Raw genomic sequence first — 14254 nt, 5'->3', positions numbered from 1 at the left:
TAAAATATAACTCCTTCTCAGTGAGCACAACACCACACTGTTCTGGTGTGGGCCGGGTAAGAACATTCCAGTCCTACACTTCAGACCTGATGTTTGTCTTTATAAGAACACTGAGTGCTCCTGCAACAAGATGGGTGAGTTAACAGTTCTTGGTAGGTATCACTGTTGTTTTGTCTTTATAAGAACACTGAGTGCTCCTGCAACAAGATGGAGGAGTTAACAGTTCTTGGTAGGTATCACTGTTGTTTTGTCTTTATAAGAACACTGAGTGCTCCTGCAACAAGATGGAGGAGTTAACAGTTCTTGGTAGGTATCACTGTTGTTTTGTCTTTATAAGAACACTGAGTGCTCCTGCAACAAGATGGGTGAGTTAGCAGTTCTTGGTAGGTATCACTGTTGTTTTGTCTTTATAAGAACACTGAGTGCTCCTGCAACAAGATGGAGGAGGTAACAGTTCTTGGTAGGTATCACTGTTGTTTTGTCTTTATAAGAACACTGAGTGCTCCTGCAACAAGATGGAGGAGGTAACAGTTCTTGGTAGGTATCACTGTTGTTTTGTCTTTATAAGAACACTGAGTGCTCCTGCAACAAGATGGAGGAGGTAACAGTTCTTGGTAGGTATCACTGTTGTTTTGTCTTTATAAGAACACTGAGTGCTCCTGCAACAAGATGGAGGAGGTAACAGTTCTTGGTAGGTATCACTGTTGTTTTGTCTTTATAAGAACACTGAGTGCTCCTGCAACAAGATGGAGGAGTTAACAGTTCTTGGTAGGTATCACTGTTGTTTTGTCTTTATAAGAACACTGAGTGCTCCTGCAACAAGATGGAGGAGGTAACAGTTCTTGGTAGGTATCACTGTTGTTTTGTCTTTATAAGAACACTGAGTGCTCCTGCAACAAGATGGAGGAGGTAACAGTTCTTGGTAGGTATCACTGTTGTTTTGTCTTTATAAGAACACTGAGTGCTCCTGCAACAAGATGGAGGAGGTAACAGTTCTTGGTAGGTATCACTGTTGTTTTGTCTTTATAAGAACACTGAGTGCTCCTGCAACAAGATGGAGGAGGTAACAGTTCTTGGTAGGTATCACTGTTGTTTTGTCTTTATAAGAACACTGAGTGCTCCTGCAACAAGATGGAGGAGGTAACAGTTCTTGGTAGGTATACCTGATGTTTTGTCTTTATAAGAACACTGAGTGCTCCTGCAACAAGATGGAGGAGGTAACAGTTCTTGGTAGGTATCACTGTTGTTTTGTCTTTATAAGAACACTGAGTGCTCCTGCAACAAGATGGAGGAGTTAACAGTTCTTGGTAGGTATACCTGATGTTTTGTCTTTATAAGAACACTGAGTGCTCCTGCAACAAGATGGAGGAGGTAACAGTTCTTGGTAGGTATCACTGTTGTTTTGTCTTTATAAGAACACTGAGTGCTCCTGCAACAAGATGGAGGAGGTAACAGTTCTTGGTAGGTATCACTGTTGTTTTGTCTTTATAAGAACACTGAGTGCTCCTGCAACAAGATGGAGGAGGTAACAGTTCTTGGTAGGTATCACTGTTGTTTTGTCTTTATAAGAACACTGAGTGCTCCTGCAACAAGATGGAGGAGGTAACAGTTCTTGGTAGGTATCACTGTTGTTTTGTCTTTATAAGAACACTGAGTGCTCCTGCAACAAGATGGAGGAGGTAACAGTTCTTGGTAGGTATACCTGATGTTAGTCTTTATAAGAACACTGAGTGCTCCTGCAACAAGATGGAGGAGGTAGCAGTTCTTGGTAGGTATCACTGTTGTTTTGTCTTTATAAGAACACTGAGTGCTCCTGCAACAAGATGGGTGAGTTAACAGTTCTTGGTAGGTATACCTGATGTTTTGTCTTTATAAGAACACTGAGTGCTCCTGTAAGAAGATGGAGGAGGTAACAGTTCTTGGTAGGTATCACTGTTGTTTTGTCTTTATAAGAACACTGAGTGCTCCTGCAACAAGATGGAGGAGTTAACAGTTCTTGGTAGGTATACCTGTTGTTTTGTCTTTATAAGAACACTGAGTGCTCCTGCAACAAGATGGAGGAGGTAACAGTTCTTGGTAGGTATCACTGTTGTTTTGTCTTTATAAGAACACTGAGTGCTCCTGCAACAAGATGGAGGAGGTAACAGTTCTTGGTAGGTATCACTGTTGTTTTGTCTTTATAAGAACACTGAGTGCTCCTGCAACAAGATGGAGGAGGTAACAGTTCTTGGTAGGTATCACTGTTGTTTTGTCTTTATAAGAACACTGAGTGCTCCTGCAACAAGATGGAGGAGGTAACAGTTCTTGGTAGGTATCACTGTTGTTTTGTCTTTATAAGAACACTGAGTGCTCCTGCAACAAGATGGAGGAGGTAACAGTTCTTGGTAGGTATCACTGTTGTTTTGTCTTTATAAGAACACTGAGTGCTCCTGCAACAAGATGGAGGAGGTAACAGTTCTTGGTAGGTATACCTGATGTTTGTCTTTATAAGAACACTGAGTGCTCCTGCAACAAGATGGAGGAGGTAACAGTTCTTGGTAGGTATACCTGTTGTTTTGTCTTTATAAGAACACTGAGTGCTCCTGCAACAAGATGGAGGAGGTAACAGTTCTTGGTAGGTATCACTGTTGTTTTGTCTTTATAAGAACACTGAGTGCTCCTGCAACAAGATGGAGGAGGTAACAGTTCTTGGTAGGTATCACTGTTGTTTTGTCTTTATAAGAACACTGAGTGCTCCTGCAACAAGATGGAGGAGGTAACAGTTCTTGGTAGGTATCACTGTTGTTTTGTCTTTATAAGAACACTGAGTGCTCCTGCAACAAGATGGAGGAGGTAACAGTTCTTGGTAGGTATCACTGTTGTTTTGTCTTTATAAGAACACTGAGTGCTCCTGCAACAAGATGGAGGAGTTAACAGTTCTTGGTAGGTATACCTGATGTTTTGTCTTTATAAGAACACTGAGTGCTCCTGCAACAAGATGGAGGAGGTAACAGTTCTTGGTAGGTATCACTGTTGTTTTGTCTTTATAAGAACACTGAGTGCTCCTGCAACAAGATGGAGGAGGTAACAGTTCTTGGTAGGTATCACTGTTGTTTTGTCTTTATAAGAACACTGAGTGCTCCTGCAACAAGATGGAGGAGGTAACAGTTCTTGGTAGGTATCACTGTTGTTTTGTCTTTATAAGAACACTGAGTGCTCCTGCAACAAGATGGAGGAGGTAACAGTTCTTGGTAGGTATCACTGTTGTTTTGTCTTTATAAGAACACTGAGTGCTCCTGCAACAAGATGGAGGAGTTAACAGTTCTTGGTAGGTATACCTGTTGTTTTGTCTTTATAAGAACACTGAGTGCTCCTGCAACAAGATGGAGGAGGTAACAGTTCTTGGTAGGTATCACTGTTGTTTTGTCTTTATAAGAACACTGAGTGCTCCTGCAACAAGATGGAGGAGGTAACAGTTCTTGGTAGGTATACCTGATGTTAGTCTTTATAAGAACACTGAGTGCTCCTGCAACAAGATGGAGGAGGTAACAGTTCTTGGTAGGTATCACTGTTGTTTTGTCTTTATAAGAACACTGAGTGCTCCTGCAACAAGATGGAGGAGGTAACAGTTCTTGGTAGGTATACCTGTTGTTTTGTCTTTATAAGAACACTGAGTGCTCCTGCAACAAGATGGAGGAGGTAACAGTTCTTGGTAGGTATCACTGTTGTTTTGTCTTTATAAGAACACTGAGTGCTCCTGCAACAAGATGGAGGAGGTAACAGTTCTTGGTAGGTATCACTGTTGTTTTGTCTTTATAAGAACACTGAGTGCTCCTGCAACAAGATGGAGGAGGTAACAGTTCTTGGTAGGTATCACTGTTGTTTTGTCTTTATAAGAACACTGAGTGCTCCTGCAACAAGATGGAGGAGTTAACAGTTCTTGGTAGGTATCACTGTTGTTTTGTCTTTATAAGAACACTGAGTGCTCCTGCAACAAGATGGAGGAGGTAACAGTTCTTGGTAGGTATCACTGTTGTTTTGTCTTTATAAGAACACTGAGTGCTCCTGCAACAAGATGGAGGAGGTAACAGTTCTTGGTAGGTATCACTGTTGTTTTGTCTTTATAAGAACACTGAGTGCTCCTGCAACAAGATGGAGGAGGTAACAGTTCTTGGTAGGTATCACTGTTGTTTTGTCTTTATAAGAACACTGAGTGCTCCTGCAACAAGATGGAGGAGGTAACAGTTCTTGGTAGGTATCACTGTTGTTTTGTCTTTATAAGAACACTGAGTGCTCCTGCAACAAGATGGAGGAGGTAACAGTTCTTGGTAGGTATCACTGTTGTTTTGTCTTTATAAGAACACTGAGTGCTCCTGCAACAAGATGGAGGAGGTAACAGTTCTTGGTAGGTATCACTGTTGTTTTGTCTTTATAAGAACACTGAGTGCTCCTGCAACAAGATGGAGGAGGTAACAGTTCTTGGTAGGTATCACTGTTGTTTTGTCTTTATAAGAACACTGAGTGCTCCTGCAACAAGATGGAGGAGGTAACAGTTCTTGGTAGGTATCACTGTTGTTTTGTCTTTATAAGAACACTGAGTGCTCCTGCAACAAGATGGAGGAGGTAACAGTTCTTGGTAGGTATCACTGTTGTTTTGTCTTTATAAGAACACTGAGTGCTCCTGCAACAAGATGGGTGAGTTAACAGTTCTTGGTAGGTATCACTGTTGTTTTGTCTTTATAAGAACACTGAGTGCTCCTGCAACAAGATGGAGGAGGTAACAGTTCTTGGTAGGTATCACTGTTGTTTTGTCTTTATAAGAACACTGAGTGCTCCTGCAACAAGATGGAGGAGGTAACAGTTCTTGGTAGGTATCACTGTTGTTTTGTCTTTATAAGAACACTGAGTGCTCCTGCAACAAGATGGAGGAGGTAACAGTTCTTGGTAGGTATCACTGTTGTTTTGTCTTTATAAGAACACTGAGTGCTCCTGCAACAAGATGGAGGAGGTAACAGTTCTTGGTAGGTATCACTGTTGTTTTGTCTTTATAAGAACACTGAGTGCTCCTGCAACAAGATGGAGGAGGTAACAGTTCTTGGTAGGTATACCTGATGTTTGTCTTTATAAGAACACTGAGTGCTCCTGCAACAAGATGGAGGAGGTAACAGTTCTTGGTAGGTATCACTGTTGTTTTGTCTTTATAAGAACACTGAGTGCTCCTGCAACAAGATGGAGGAGGTAACAGTTCTTGGTAGGTATCACTGTTGTTTTGTCTTTATAAGAACACTGAGTGCTCCTGCAACAAGATGGAGGAGGTAACAGTTCTTGGTAGGTATCACTGTTGTTTTGTCTTTATAAGAACACTGAGTGCTCCTGCAACAAGATGGAGGAGGTAACAGTTCTTGGTAGGTATCACTGTTGTTTTGTCTTTATAAGAACACTGAGTGCTCCTGCAACAAGATGGAGGAGGTAACAGTTCTTGGTAGGTATCACTGTTGTTTTGTCTTTATAAGAACACTGAGTGCTCCTGCAACAAGATGGAGGAGGTAACAGTTCTTGGTAGGTATACCTGTTGTTTTGTCTTTATAAGAACACTGAGTGCTCCTGCAACAAGATGGAGGAGGTAACAGTTCTTGGTAGGTATCACTGTTGTTTTGTCTTTATAAGAACACTGAGTGCTCCTGCAACAAGATGGAGGAGGTAACAGTTCTTGGTAGGTATCACTGTTGTTTTGTCTTTATAAGAACACTGAGTGCTCCTGCAACAAGATGGAGGAGGTAACAGTTCTTGGTAGGTATCACTGTTGTTTTGTCTTTATAAGAACACTGAGTGCTCCTGCAACAAGATGGAGGAGGTAACAGTTCTTGGTAGGTATCACTGTTGTTTTGTCTTTATAAGAACACTGAGTGCTCCTGCAACAAGATGGAGGAGGTAACAGTTCTTGGTAGGTATCACTGTTGTTTTGTCTTTATAAGAACACTGAGTGCTCCTGCAACAAGATGGAGGAGTTAACAGTTCTTGGTAGGTATCACTGTTGTTTTGTCTTTATAAGAACACTGAGTGCTCCTGCAACAAGATGGAGGAGGTAACAGTTCTTGGTAGGTATACCTGATGTTTGTCTTTATAAGAACACTGAGTGCTCCTGCAACAAGATGGAGGAGGTAACAGTTCTTGGTAGGTATACCTGTTGTTTTGTCTTTATAAGAACACTGAGTGCTCCTGCAACAAGATGGAGGAGTTAACAGTTCTTGGTAGGTATACCTGTTGTTTTGTCTTTATAAGAACACTGAGTGCTCCTGCAACAAGATGGAGGAGGTAACAGTTCTTGGTAGGTATCACTGTTGTTTTGTCTTTATAAGAACACTGAGTGCTCCTGCAACAAGATGGAGGAGGTAACAGTTCTTGGTAGGTATACCTGTTGTTTTGTCTTTATAAGAACACTGAGTGCTCCTGCAACAAGATGGAGGAGGTAACAGTTCTTGGTAGGTATCACTGTTGTTTTGTCTTTATAAGAACACTGAGTGCTCCTGCAACAAGATGGAGGAGGTAACAGTTCTTGGTAGGTATACCTGTTGTTTTGTCTTTATAAGAACACTGAGTGCTCCTGCAACAAGATGGAGGAGGTAACAGTTCTTGGTAGGTATCACTGTTGTTTTGTCTTTATAAGAACACTGAGTGCTCCTGCAACAAGATGGAGGAGGTAACAGTTCTTGGTAGGTATCACTGTTGTTTTGTCTTTATAAGAACACTGAGTGCTCCTGCAACAAGATGGAGGAGTTAACAGTTCTTGGTAGGTATCACTGTTGTTTTGTCTTTATAAGAACACTGAGTGCTCCTGCAACAAGATGGAGGAGGTAACAGTTCTTGGTAGGTATCACTGTTGTTTTGTCTTTATAAGAACACTGAGTGCTCCTGCAACAAGATGGAGGAGGTAACAGTTCTTGGTAGGTATCACTGTTGTTTTGTCTTTATAAGAACACTGAGTGCTCCTGCAACAAGATGGAGGAGGTAACAGTTCTTGGTAGGTATCACTGTTGTTTTGTCTTTATAAGAACACTGAGTGCTCCTGCAACAAGATGGAGGAGGTAACAGTTCTTGGTAGGTATACCTGATGTTTTGTCTTTATAAGAACACTGAGTGCTCCTGCAACAAGATGGAGGAGGTAACAGTTCTTGGTAGGTATCACTGTTGTTTTGTCTTTATAAGAACACTGAGTGCTCCTGCAACAAGATGGAGGAGGTAACAGTTCTTGGTAGGTATCACTGTTGTTTTGTCTTTATAAGAACACTGAGTGCTCCTGCAACAAGATGGAGGAGGTAACAGTTCTTGGTAGGTATCACTGTTGTTTTGTCTTTATAAGAACACTGAGTGCTCCTGCAACAAGATGGAGGAGGTAACAGTTCTTGGTAGGTATCACTGTTGTTTTGTCTTTATAAGAACACTGAGTGCTCCTGCAACAAGATGGAGGAGGTAACAGTTCTTGGTAGGTATCACTGTTGTTTTGTCTTTATAAGAACACTGAGTGCTCCTGCAACAAGATGGAGGAGGTAACAGTTCTTGGTAGGTATACCTGTTGTTTTGTCTTTATAAGAACACTGAGTGCTCCTGCAACAAGATGGAGGAGGTAACAGTTCTTGGTAGGTATCACTGTTGTTTTGTCTTTATAAGAACACTGAGTGCTCCTGCAACAAGATGGAGGAGGTAACAGTTCTTGGTAGGTATCACTGTTGTTTTGTCTTTATAAGAACACTGAGTGCTCCTGCAACAAGATGGAGGAGGTAACAGTTCTTGGTAGGTATACCTGATGTTTTGTCTTTATAAGAACACTGAGTGCTCCTGCAACAAGATGGAGGAGGTAACAGTTCTTGGTAGGTATCACTGTTGTTTTGTCTTTATAAGAACACTGAGTGCTCCTGCAACAAGATGGAGGAGTTAACAGTTCTTGGTAGGTATACCTGTTGTTTTGTCTTTATAAGAACACTGAGTGCTCCTGCAACAAGATGGAGGAGTTAACAGTTCTTGGTAGGTATCACTGTTGTTTTGTCTTTATAAGAACACTGAGTGCTCCTGCAACAAGATGGAGGAGGTAACAGTTCTTGGTAGGTATACCTGATGTTTTGTCTTTATAAGAACACTGAGTGCTCCTGCAACAAGATGGAGGAGGTAACAGTTCTTGGTAGGTATACCTGATGTTTTGTCTTTATAAGAACACTGAGTGCTCCTGCAACAAGATGGGTGAGTTAACAGTTCTTGGTAGGTATCACTGTTGTTTTGTCTTTATAAGAACACTGAGTGCTCCTGCAACAAGATGGGTGAGTTAACAGTTCTTGGTAGGTATCACTGTTGTTTTGTCTTTATAAGAACACTGAGTGCTCCTGCAACAAGATGGAGGAGTTAACAGTTCTTGGTAGGTATCACTGTTGTTTTGTCTTTATAAGAACACTGAGTGCTCCTGCAACAAGATGGAGGAGGTAACAGTTCTTGGTAGGTATACCTGTTGTTTTGTCTTTATAAGAACACTGAGTGCTCCTGCAACAAGATGGAGGAGGTAACAGTTCTTGGTAGGTATCACTGTTGTTTTGTCTTTATAAGAACACTGAGTGCTCCTGCAACAAGATGGAGGAGGTAACAGTTCTTGGTAGGTATACCTGTTGTTTTGTCTTTATAAGAACACTGAGTGCTCCTGCAACAAGATGGAGGAGGTAACAGTTCTTGGTAGGTATCACTGTTGTTTTGTCTTTATAAGAACACTGAGTGCTCCTGTAACAAGATGGAGGAGGTAACAGTTCTTGGTAGGTATCACTGTTGTTTTGTCTTTATAAGAACACTGAGTGCTCCTGCAACAAGATGGAGGAGGTAACAGTTCTTGGTAGGTATCACTGTTGTTTTGTCTTTATAAGAACACTGAGTGCTCCTGCAACAAGATGGAGGAGGTAACAGTTCTTGGTAGGTATACCTGATGTTTTGTCTTTATAAGAACACTGAGTGCTCCTGCAACAAGATGGGTGAGTTAACAGTTCTTGGTAGGTATACCTGATGTTTGTCTTTATAAGAACACTGAGTGCTCCTGCAACAAGATGGAGGAGGTAACAGTTCTTGGTAGGTATCACTGTTGTTTTGTCTTTATAAGAACACTGAGTGCTCCTGTAACAAGATGGGTGAGTTAACAGTTCTTGGTAGGTATCACTGTTGTTTTGTCTTTATAAGAACACTGAGTGCTCCTGCAACAAGATGGAGGAGTTAACAGTTCTTGGTAGGTATACCTGATGTTAGTCTTTATAAGAACACTGAGTGCTCCTGCAACAAGATGGAGGAGGTAACAGTTCTTGGTAGGTATCACTGTTGTTTTGTCTTTATAAGAACACTGAGTGCTCCTGCAACAAGATGGAGGAGGTAACAGTTCTTGGTAGGTATCACTGTTGTTTTGTCTTTATAAGAACACTGAGTGCTCCTGCAACAAGATGGAGGAGGTAACAGTTCTTGGTAGGTATACCTGATGTTAGTCTTTATAAGAACACTGAGTGCTCCTGCAACAAGATGGAGGAGGTAACAGTTCTTGGTAGGTATACCTGATGTTTTGTCTTTATAAGAACACTGAGTGCTCCTGCAACAAGATGGGTGAGTTAGCAGTTCTTGGTAGGTATACCTGTTGTTAGTCTTTATAAGAACACTGAGTGCTCCTGCAACAAGATGGAGGAGGTAACAGTTCTTGGTAGGTATACCTGATGTTTAGTCTTTATAAGAACACTGAGTGCTCCTGCAACAAGATGGAGGAGTTAACAGTTCTTGGTAGGTATACCTGATGTTAGTCTTTATAAGAACACTGAGTGCTCCTGCAACAAGATGGGTGAGTTAACAGTTCTTGGTAGGTATCACTGTTGTTTTGTCTTTATAAGAACACTGAGTGCTCCTGCAACAAGATGGGTGAGGTAACAGTTCTTGGTAGGTATCACTGTTGTTTTGTCTTTATAAGAACACTGAGTGCTCCTGCAACAAGATGGAGGAGTTAACAGTTCTTGGTAGGTATACCTGTTGTTTTGTCTTTATAAGAACACTGAGTGCTCCTGCAACAAGATGGAGGAGGTAACAGTTCTTGGTAGGTATACCTGTTGTTTTGTCTTTATAAGAACACTGAGTGCTCCTGCAACAAGATGGGTGAGGTAACAGTTCTTGGTAGGTATCACTGTTGTTTTGTCTTTATAAGAACACTGAGTGCTCCTGCAACAAGATGGAGGAGTTAACAGTTCTTGGTAGGTATACCTGTTGTTTTGTCTTTATAAGAACACTGAGTGCTCCTGCAACAAGATGGAGGAGGTAACAGTTCTTGGTAGGTATACCTGATGTTAGTCTTTATAAGAACACTGAGTGCTCCTGCAACAAGATGGAGGAGTTAACAGTTCTTGGTAGGTATCACTGTTGTTTTGTCTTTATAAGAACACTGAGTGCTCCTGCAACAAGATGGAGGAGGTAACAGTTCTTGGTAGGTATACCTGTTGTTTTGTCTTTATAAGAACACTGAGTGCTCCTGCAACAAGATGGAGGAGGTAACAGTTCTTGGTAGGTATACCTGATGTTAGTCTTTATAAGAACACTGAGTGCTCCTGCAACAAGATGGAGGAGGTAACAGTTCTTGGTAGGTATACCTGATGTTAGTCTTTATAAGAACACTGAGTGCTCCTGCAACAAGATGGAGGAGTTAGCAGTTCTTGGTAGGTATACCTGTTGTTTTGTCTTTATAAGAACACTGAGTGCTCCTGCAACAAGATGGAGGAGGTAACAGTTCTTGGTAGGTATACCTGATGTTAGTCTTTATAAGAACACTGAGTGCTCCTGCAACAAGATGGAGGAGGTAACAGTTCTTGGTAGGTATACCTGATGTTAGTCTTTATAAGAACACTGAGTGCTCCTGCAACAAGATGGAGGAGGTAACAGTTCTTGGTAGGTATACCTGTTGTTTTGTCTTTATAAGAACACTGAGTGCTCCTGCAACAAGATGGAGGAGGTAACAGTTCTTGGTAGGTATACCTGATGTTTTGTCTTTATAAGAACACTGAGTGCTCCTGCAACAAGATGGAGGAGGTAACAGTTCTTGGTAGGTATACCTGTTGTTTTGTCTTTATAAGAACACTGAGTGCTCCTGCAACAAGATGGAGGAGGTAACAGTTCTTGGTAGGTATACCTGTTGTTTTGTCTTTATAAGAACACTGAGTGCTCCTGCAACAAGATGGGTGAGTTAACAGTTCTTGGTAGGTATACCTGTTGTTTTGTCTTTATAAGAACACTGAGTGCTCCTGCAACAAGATGGGTGAGTTAACAGTTCTTGGTAGGTATCACTGTTGTTTTGTCTTTATAAGAACACTGAGTGCTCCTGCAACAAGATGGAGGAGTTAACAGTTCTTGGTAGGTATACCTGTTGTTTTGTCTTTATAAGAACACTGAGTGCTCCTGCAACAAGATGGAGGAGTTAACAGTTCTTGGTAGGTATCACTGTTGTTTTGTCTTTATAAGAACACTGAGTGCTCCTGCAACAAGATGGAGGAGGTAACAGTTCTTGGTAGGTATACCTGTTGTTTTGTCTTTATAAGAACACTGAGTGCTCCTGCAACAAGATGGAGGAGTTAGCAGTTCTTGGTAGGTATACCTGATGTTTTGTCTTTATAAGAACACTGAGTGCTCCTGCAACAAGATGGAGGAGGTAACAGTTCTTGGTAGGTATCACTGTTGTTTTGTCTTTATAAGAACACTGAGTGCTCCTGCAACAAGATGGGTGAGGTAACAGTTCTTGGTAGGTATCACTGTTGTTTTGTCTTTATAAGAACACTGAGTGCTCCTGCAACAAGATGGAGGAGTTAACAGTTCTTGGTAGGTATCACTGTTGTTTTGTCTTTATAAGAACACTGAGTGCTCCTGCAACAAGATGGAGGAGGTAACAGTTCTTGGTAGGTATACCTGTTGTTTTGTCTTTATAAGAACACTGAGTGCTCCTGCAACAAGATGGAGGAGGTAACAGTTCTTGGTAGGTATACCTGATGTTAGTCTTTATAAGAACACTGAGTGCTCCTGCAACAAGATGGTGAGTTACAGTTCTTGGTAGGTATCACTGTTGTTTTGTCTTTATAAGAACACTGAGTGCTCCTGCAACAAGATGGAGGAGGTTAACAGTTCTTGGTAGGTATCACTGTTGTTTTGTCTTTATAAGAACACTGAGTGCTCCTGCAACAAGATGGAGGAGGTAACAGTTCTTGGTAGGTATCACTGTTGTTTTGTCTTTATAAGAACACTGAGTGCTCCTGCAACAAGATGGAGGAGGTAACAGTTCTTGGTAGGTATACCTGTTGTTTTGTCTTTATAAGAACACTGAGTGCTCCTGCAACAAGATGGAGGAGGTAACAGTTCTTGGTAGGTATACCTGTTGTTAGTCTTTATAAGAACACTGAGTGCTCCTGCAACAAGATGGAGGAGGTAACAGTTCTTGGTAGGTATCACTGTTGTTTTGTCTTTATAAGAACACTGAGTGCTCCTGCAACAAGATGGAGGAGGTAACAGTTCTTGGTAGGTATCACTGTTGTTTTGTCTTTATAAGAACACTGAGTGCTCCTGCAACAAGATGGAGGAGTTAACAGTTCTTGGTAGGTATCACTGTTGTTTTGTCTTTATAAGAACACTGAGTGCTCCTGCAACAAGATGGAGGAGTTAACAGTTCTTGGTAGGTATCACTGTTGTTTTGTCTTTATAAGAACACTGAGTGCTCCTGCAACAAGATGGAGGAGGTAACAGTTCTTGGTAGGTATCACTGTTGTTAGTCTTTATAAGAACACTGAGTGCTCCTGCAACAAGATGGAGGAGGTAACAGTTCTTGGTAGGTATCACTGTTGTTTTGTCTTTATAAGAACACTGAGTGCTCCTGCAACAAGATGGAGGAGGTAACAGTTCTTGGTAGGTATACCTGTTGTTTGTCTTTATAAGAACACTGAGTGCTCCTGCAACAAGATGGAGGAGGTAACAGTTCTTGGTAGGTATCACTGTTGTTTTGTCTTTATAAGAACACTGAGTGCTCCTGCAACAAGATGGAGGAGTTAACAGTTCTTGGTAGGTATCACTGTTGTTTTGTCTTTATAAGAACACTGAGTGCTCCTGCAACAAGATGGAGGAGGTAACAGTTCTTGGTAGGTATACCTGATGTTTTGTCTTTATAAGAACACTGAGTGCTCCTGCAACAAGATGGAGGAGGTAACAGTTCTTGGTAGGTATCACTGTTGTTTTGTCTTTATAAGAACACTGAGTGCTCCTGCAACAAGATGGAGGAGGTAACAGTTCTTGGTAGGTATACCTGATGTTTTGTCTTTATAAGAACACTGAGTGCTCCTGCAACAAGATGGAGGAGGTAACAGTTCTTGGTAGGTATCACTGTTGTTTTGTCTTTATAAGAACACTGAGTGCTCCTGCAACAAGATGGAGGAGGTAACAGTTCTTGGTAGGTATCACTGTTGTTTTGTCTTTATAAGAACACTGAGTGCTCCTGCAACAAGATGGAGGAGGTAACAGTTCTTGGTAGGTATCACTGTTGTTTTGTCTTTATAAGAACACTGAGTGCTCCTGCAACAAGATGGAGGAGGTAACAGTTCTTGGTAGGTATACCTGTTGTTTTGTCTTTATAAGAACACTGAGTGCTCCTGCAACAAGATGGAGGAGGTAACAGTTCTTGGTAGGTATCACTGTTGTTTTGTCTTTATAAGAACACTGAGTGCTCCTGCAACAAGATGGAGGAGGTAACAGTTCTTGGTAGGTATCACTGTTGTTTTGTCTTTATAAGAACACTGAGTGCTCCTGCAACAAGATGGAGGAGTTAACAGTTCTTGGTAGGTATCACTGTTGTTTTGTCTTTATAAGAACACTGAGTGCTCCTGCAACAAGATGGAGGAGTTAACAGTTCTTGGTAGGTATACCTGTTGTTTTGTCTTTATAAGAACACTGAGTGCTCCTGCAACAAGATGGAGGAGGTAACAGTTCTTGGTAGGTATCACTGTTGTTTTGTCTTTATAAGAACACTGAGTGCTCCTGCAACAAGATGGAGGAGTTAACAGTTCTTGGTAGGTATCACTGTTGTTTTGTCTTTATAAGAACACTGAGTGCTCCTGCAACAAGATGGAGGAGGTAACAGTTCTTGGTAGGTATCACTGTTGTTTTGTCTTTATAAGAACACTGAGTGCTCCTGCAACAAGATGGAGGAGTTAACAGTTCTTGGTAGGTATACCTGTTGTTTTGTCTTTATAAG

The 14254-nt window shown here is 41.3% G+C and overlaps 1 protein-coding gene across 1 annotated transcript in view; it reads left to right on the top strand.

The window, feature by feature from the left end:
- LOC134824471 (uncharacterized) overlaps positions 1–14254 on the top strand; it is a 62849-nt gene that overhangs the window by 1225 nt on the left and 47370 nt on the right. Inside the window, exon 2 of the mRNA XM_063836375.1 lies at positions 22–134. Coding sequence (XP_063692445.1) covers positions 22–134 — 113 coding nt within the window. The remainder of the gene's footprint in view (positions 1–21; positions 135–14254) is intronic.

The sequence above is a fragment of the Bolinopsis microptera genome, chromosome 12 (genome assembly GCF_026151205.1).
Source record: "Bolinopsis microptera isolate Bmic1 chromosome 12, MBARI_Bmic_1.0, whole genome shotgun sequence".
Lineage (NCBI taxonomy): Eukaryota > Metazoa > Ctenophora > Tentaculata > Lobata > Bolinopsidae > Bolinopsis > Bolinopsis microptera.
This window is presented reverse-complemented; position numbering and strand designations above follow the sequence as displayed.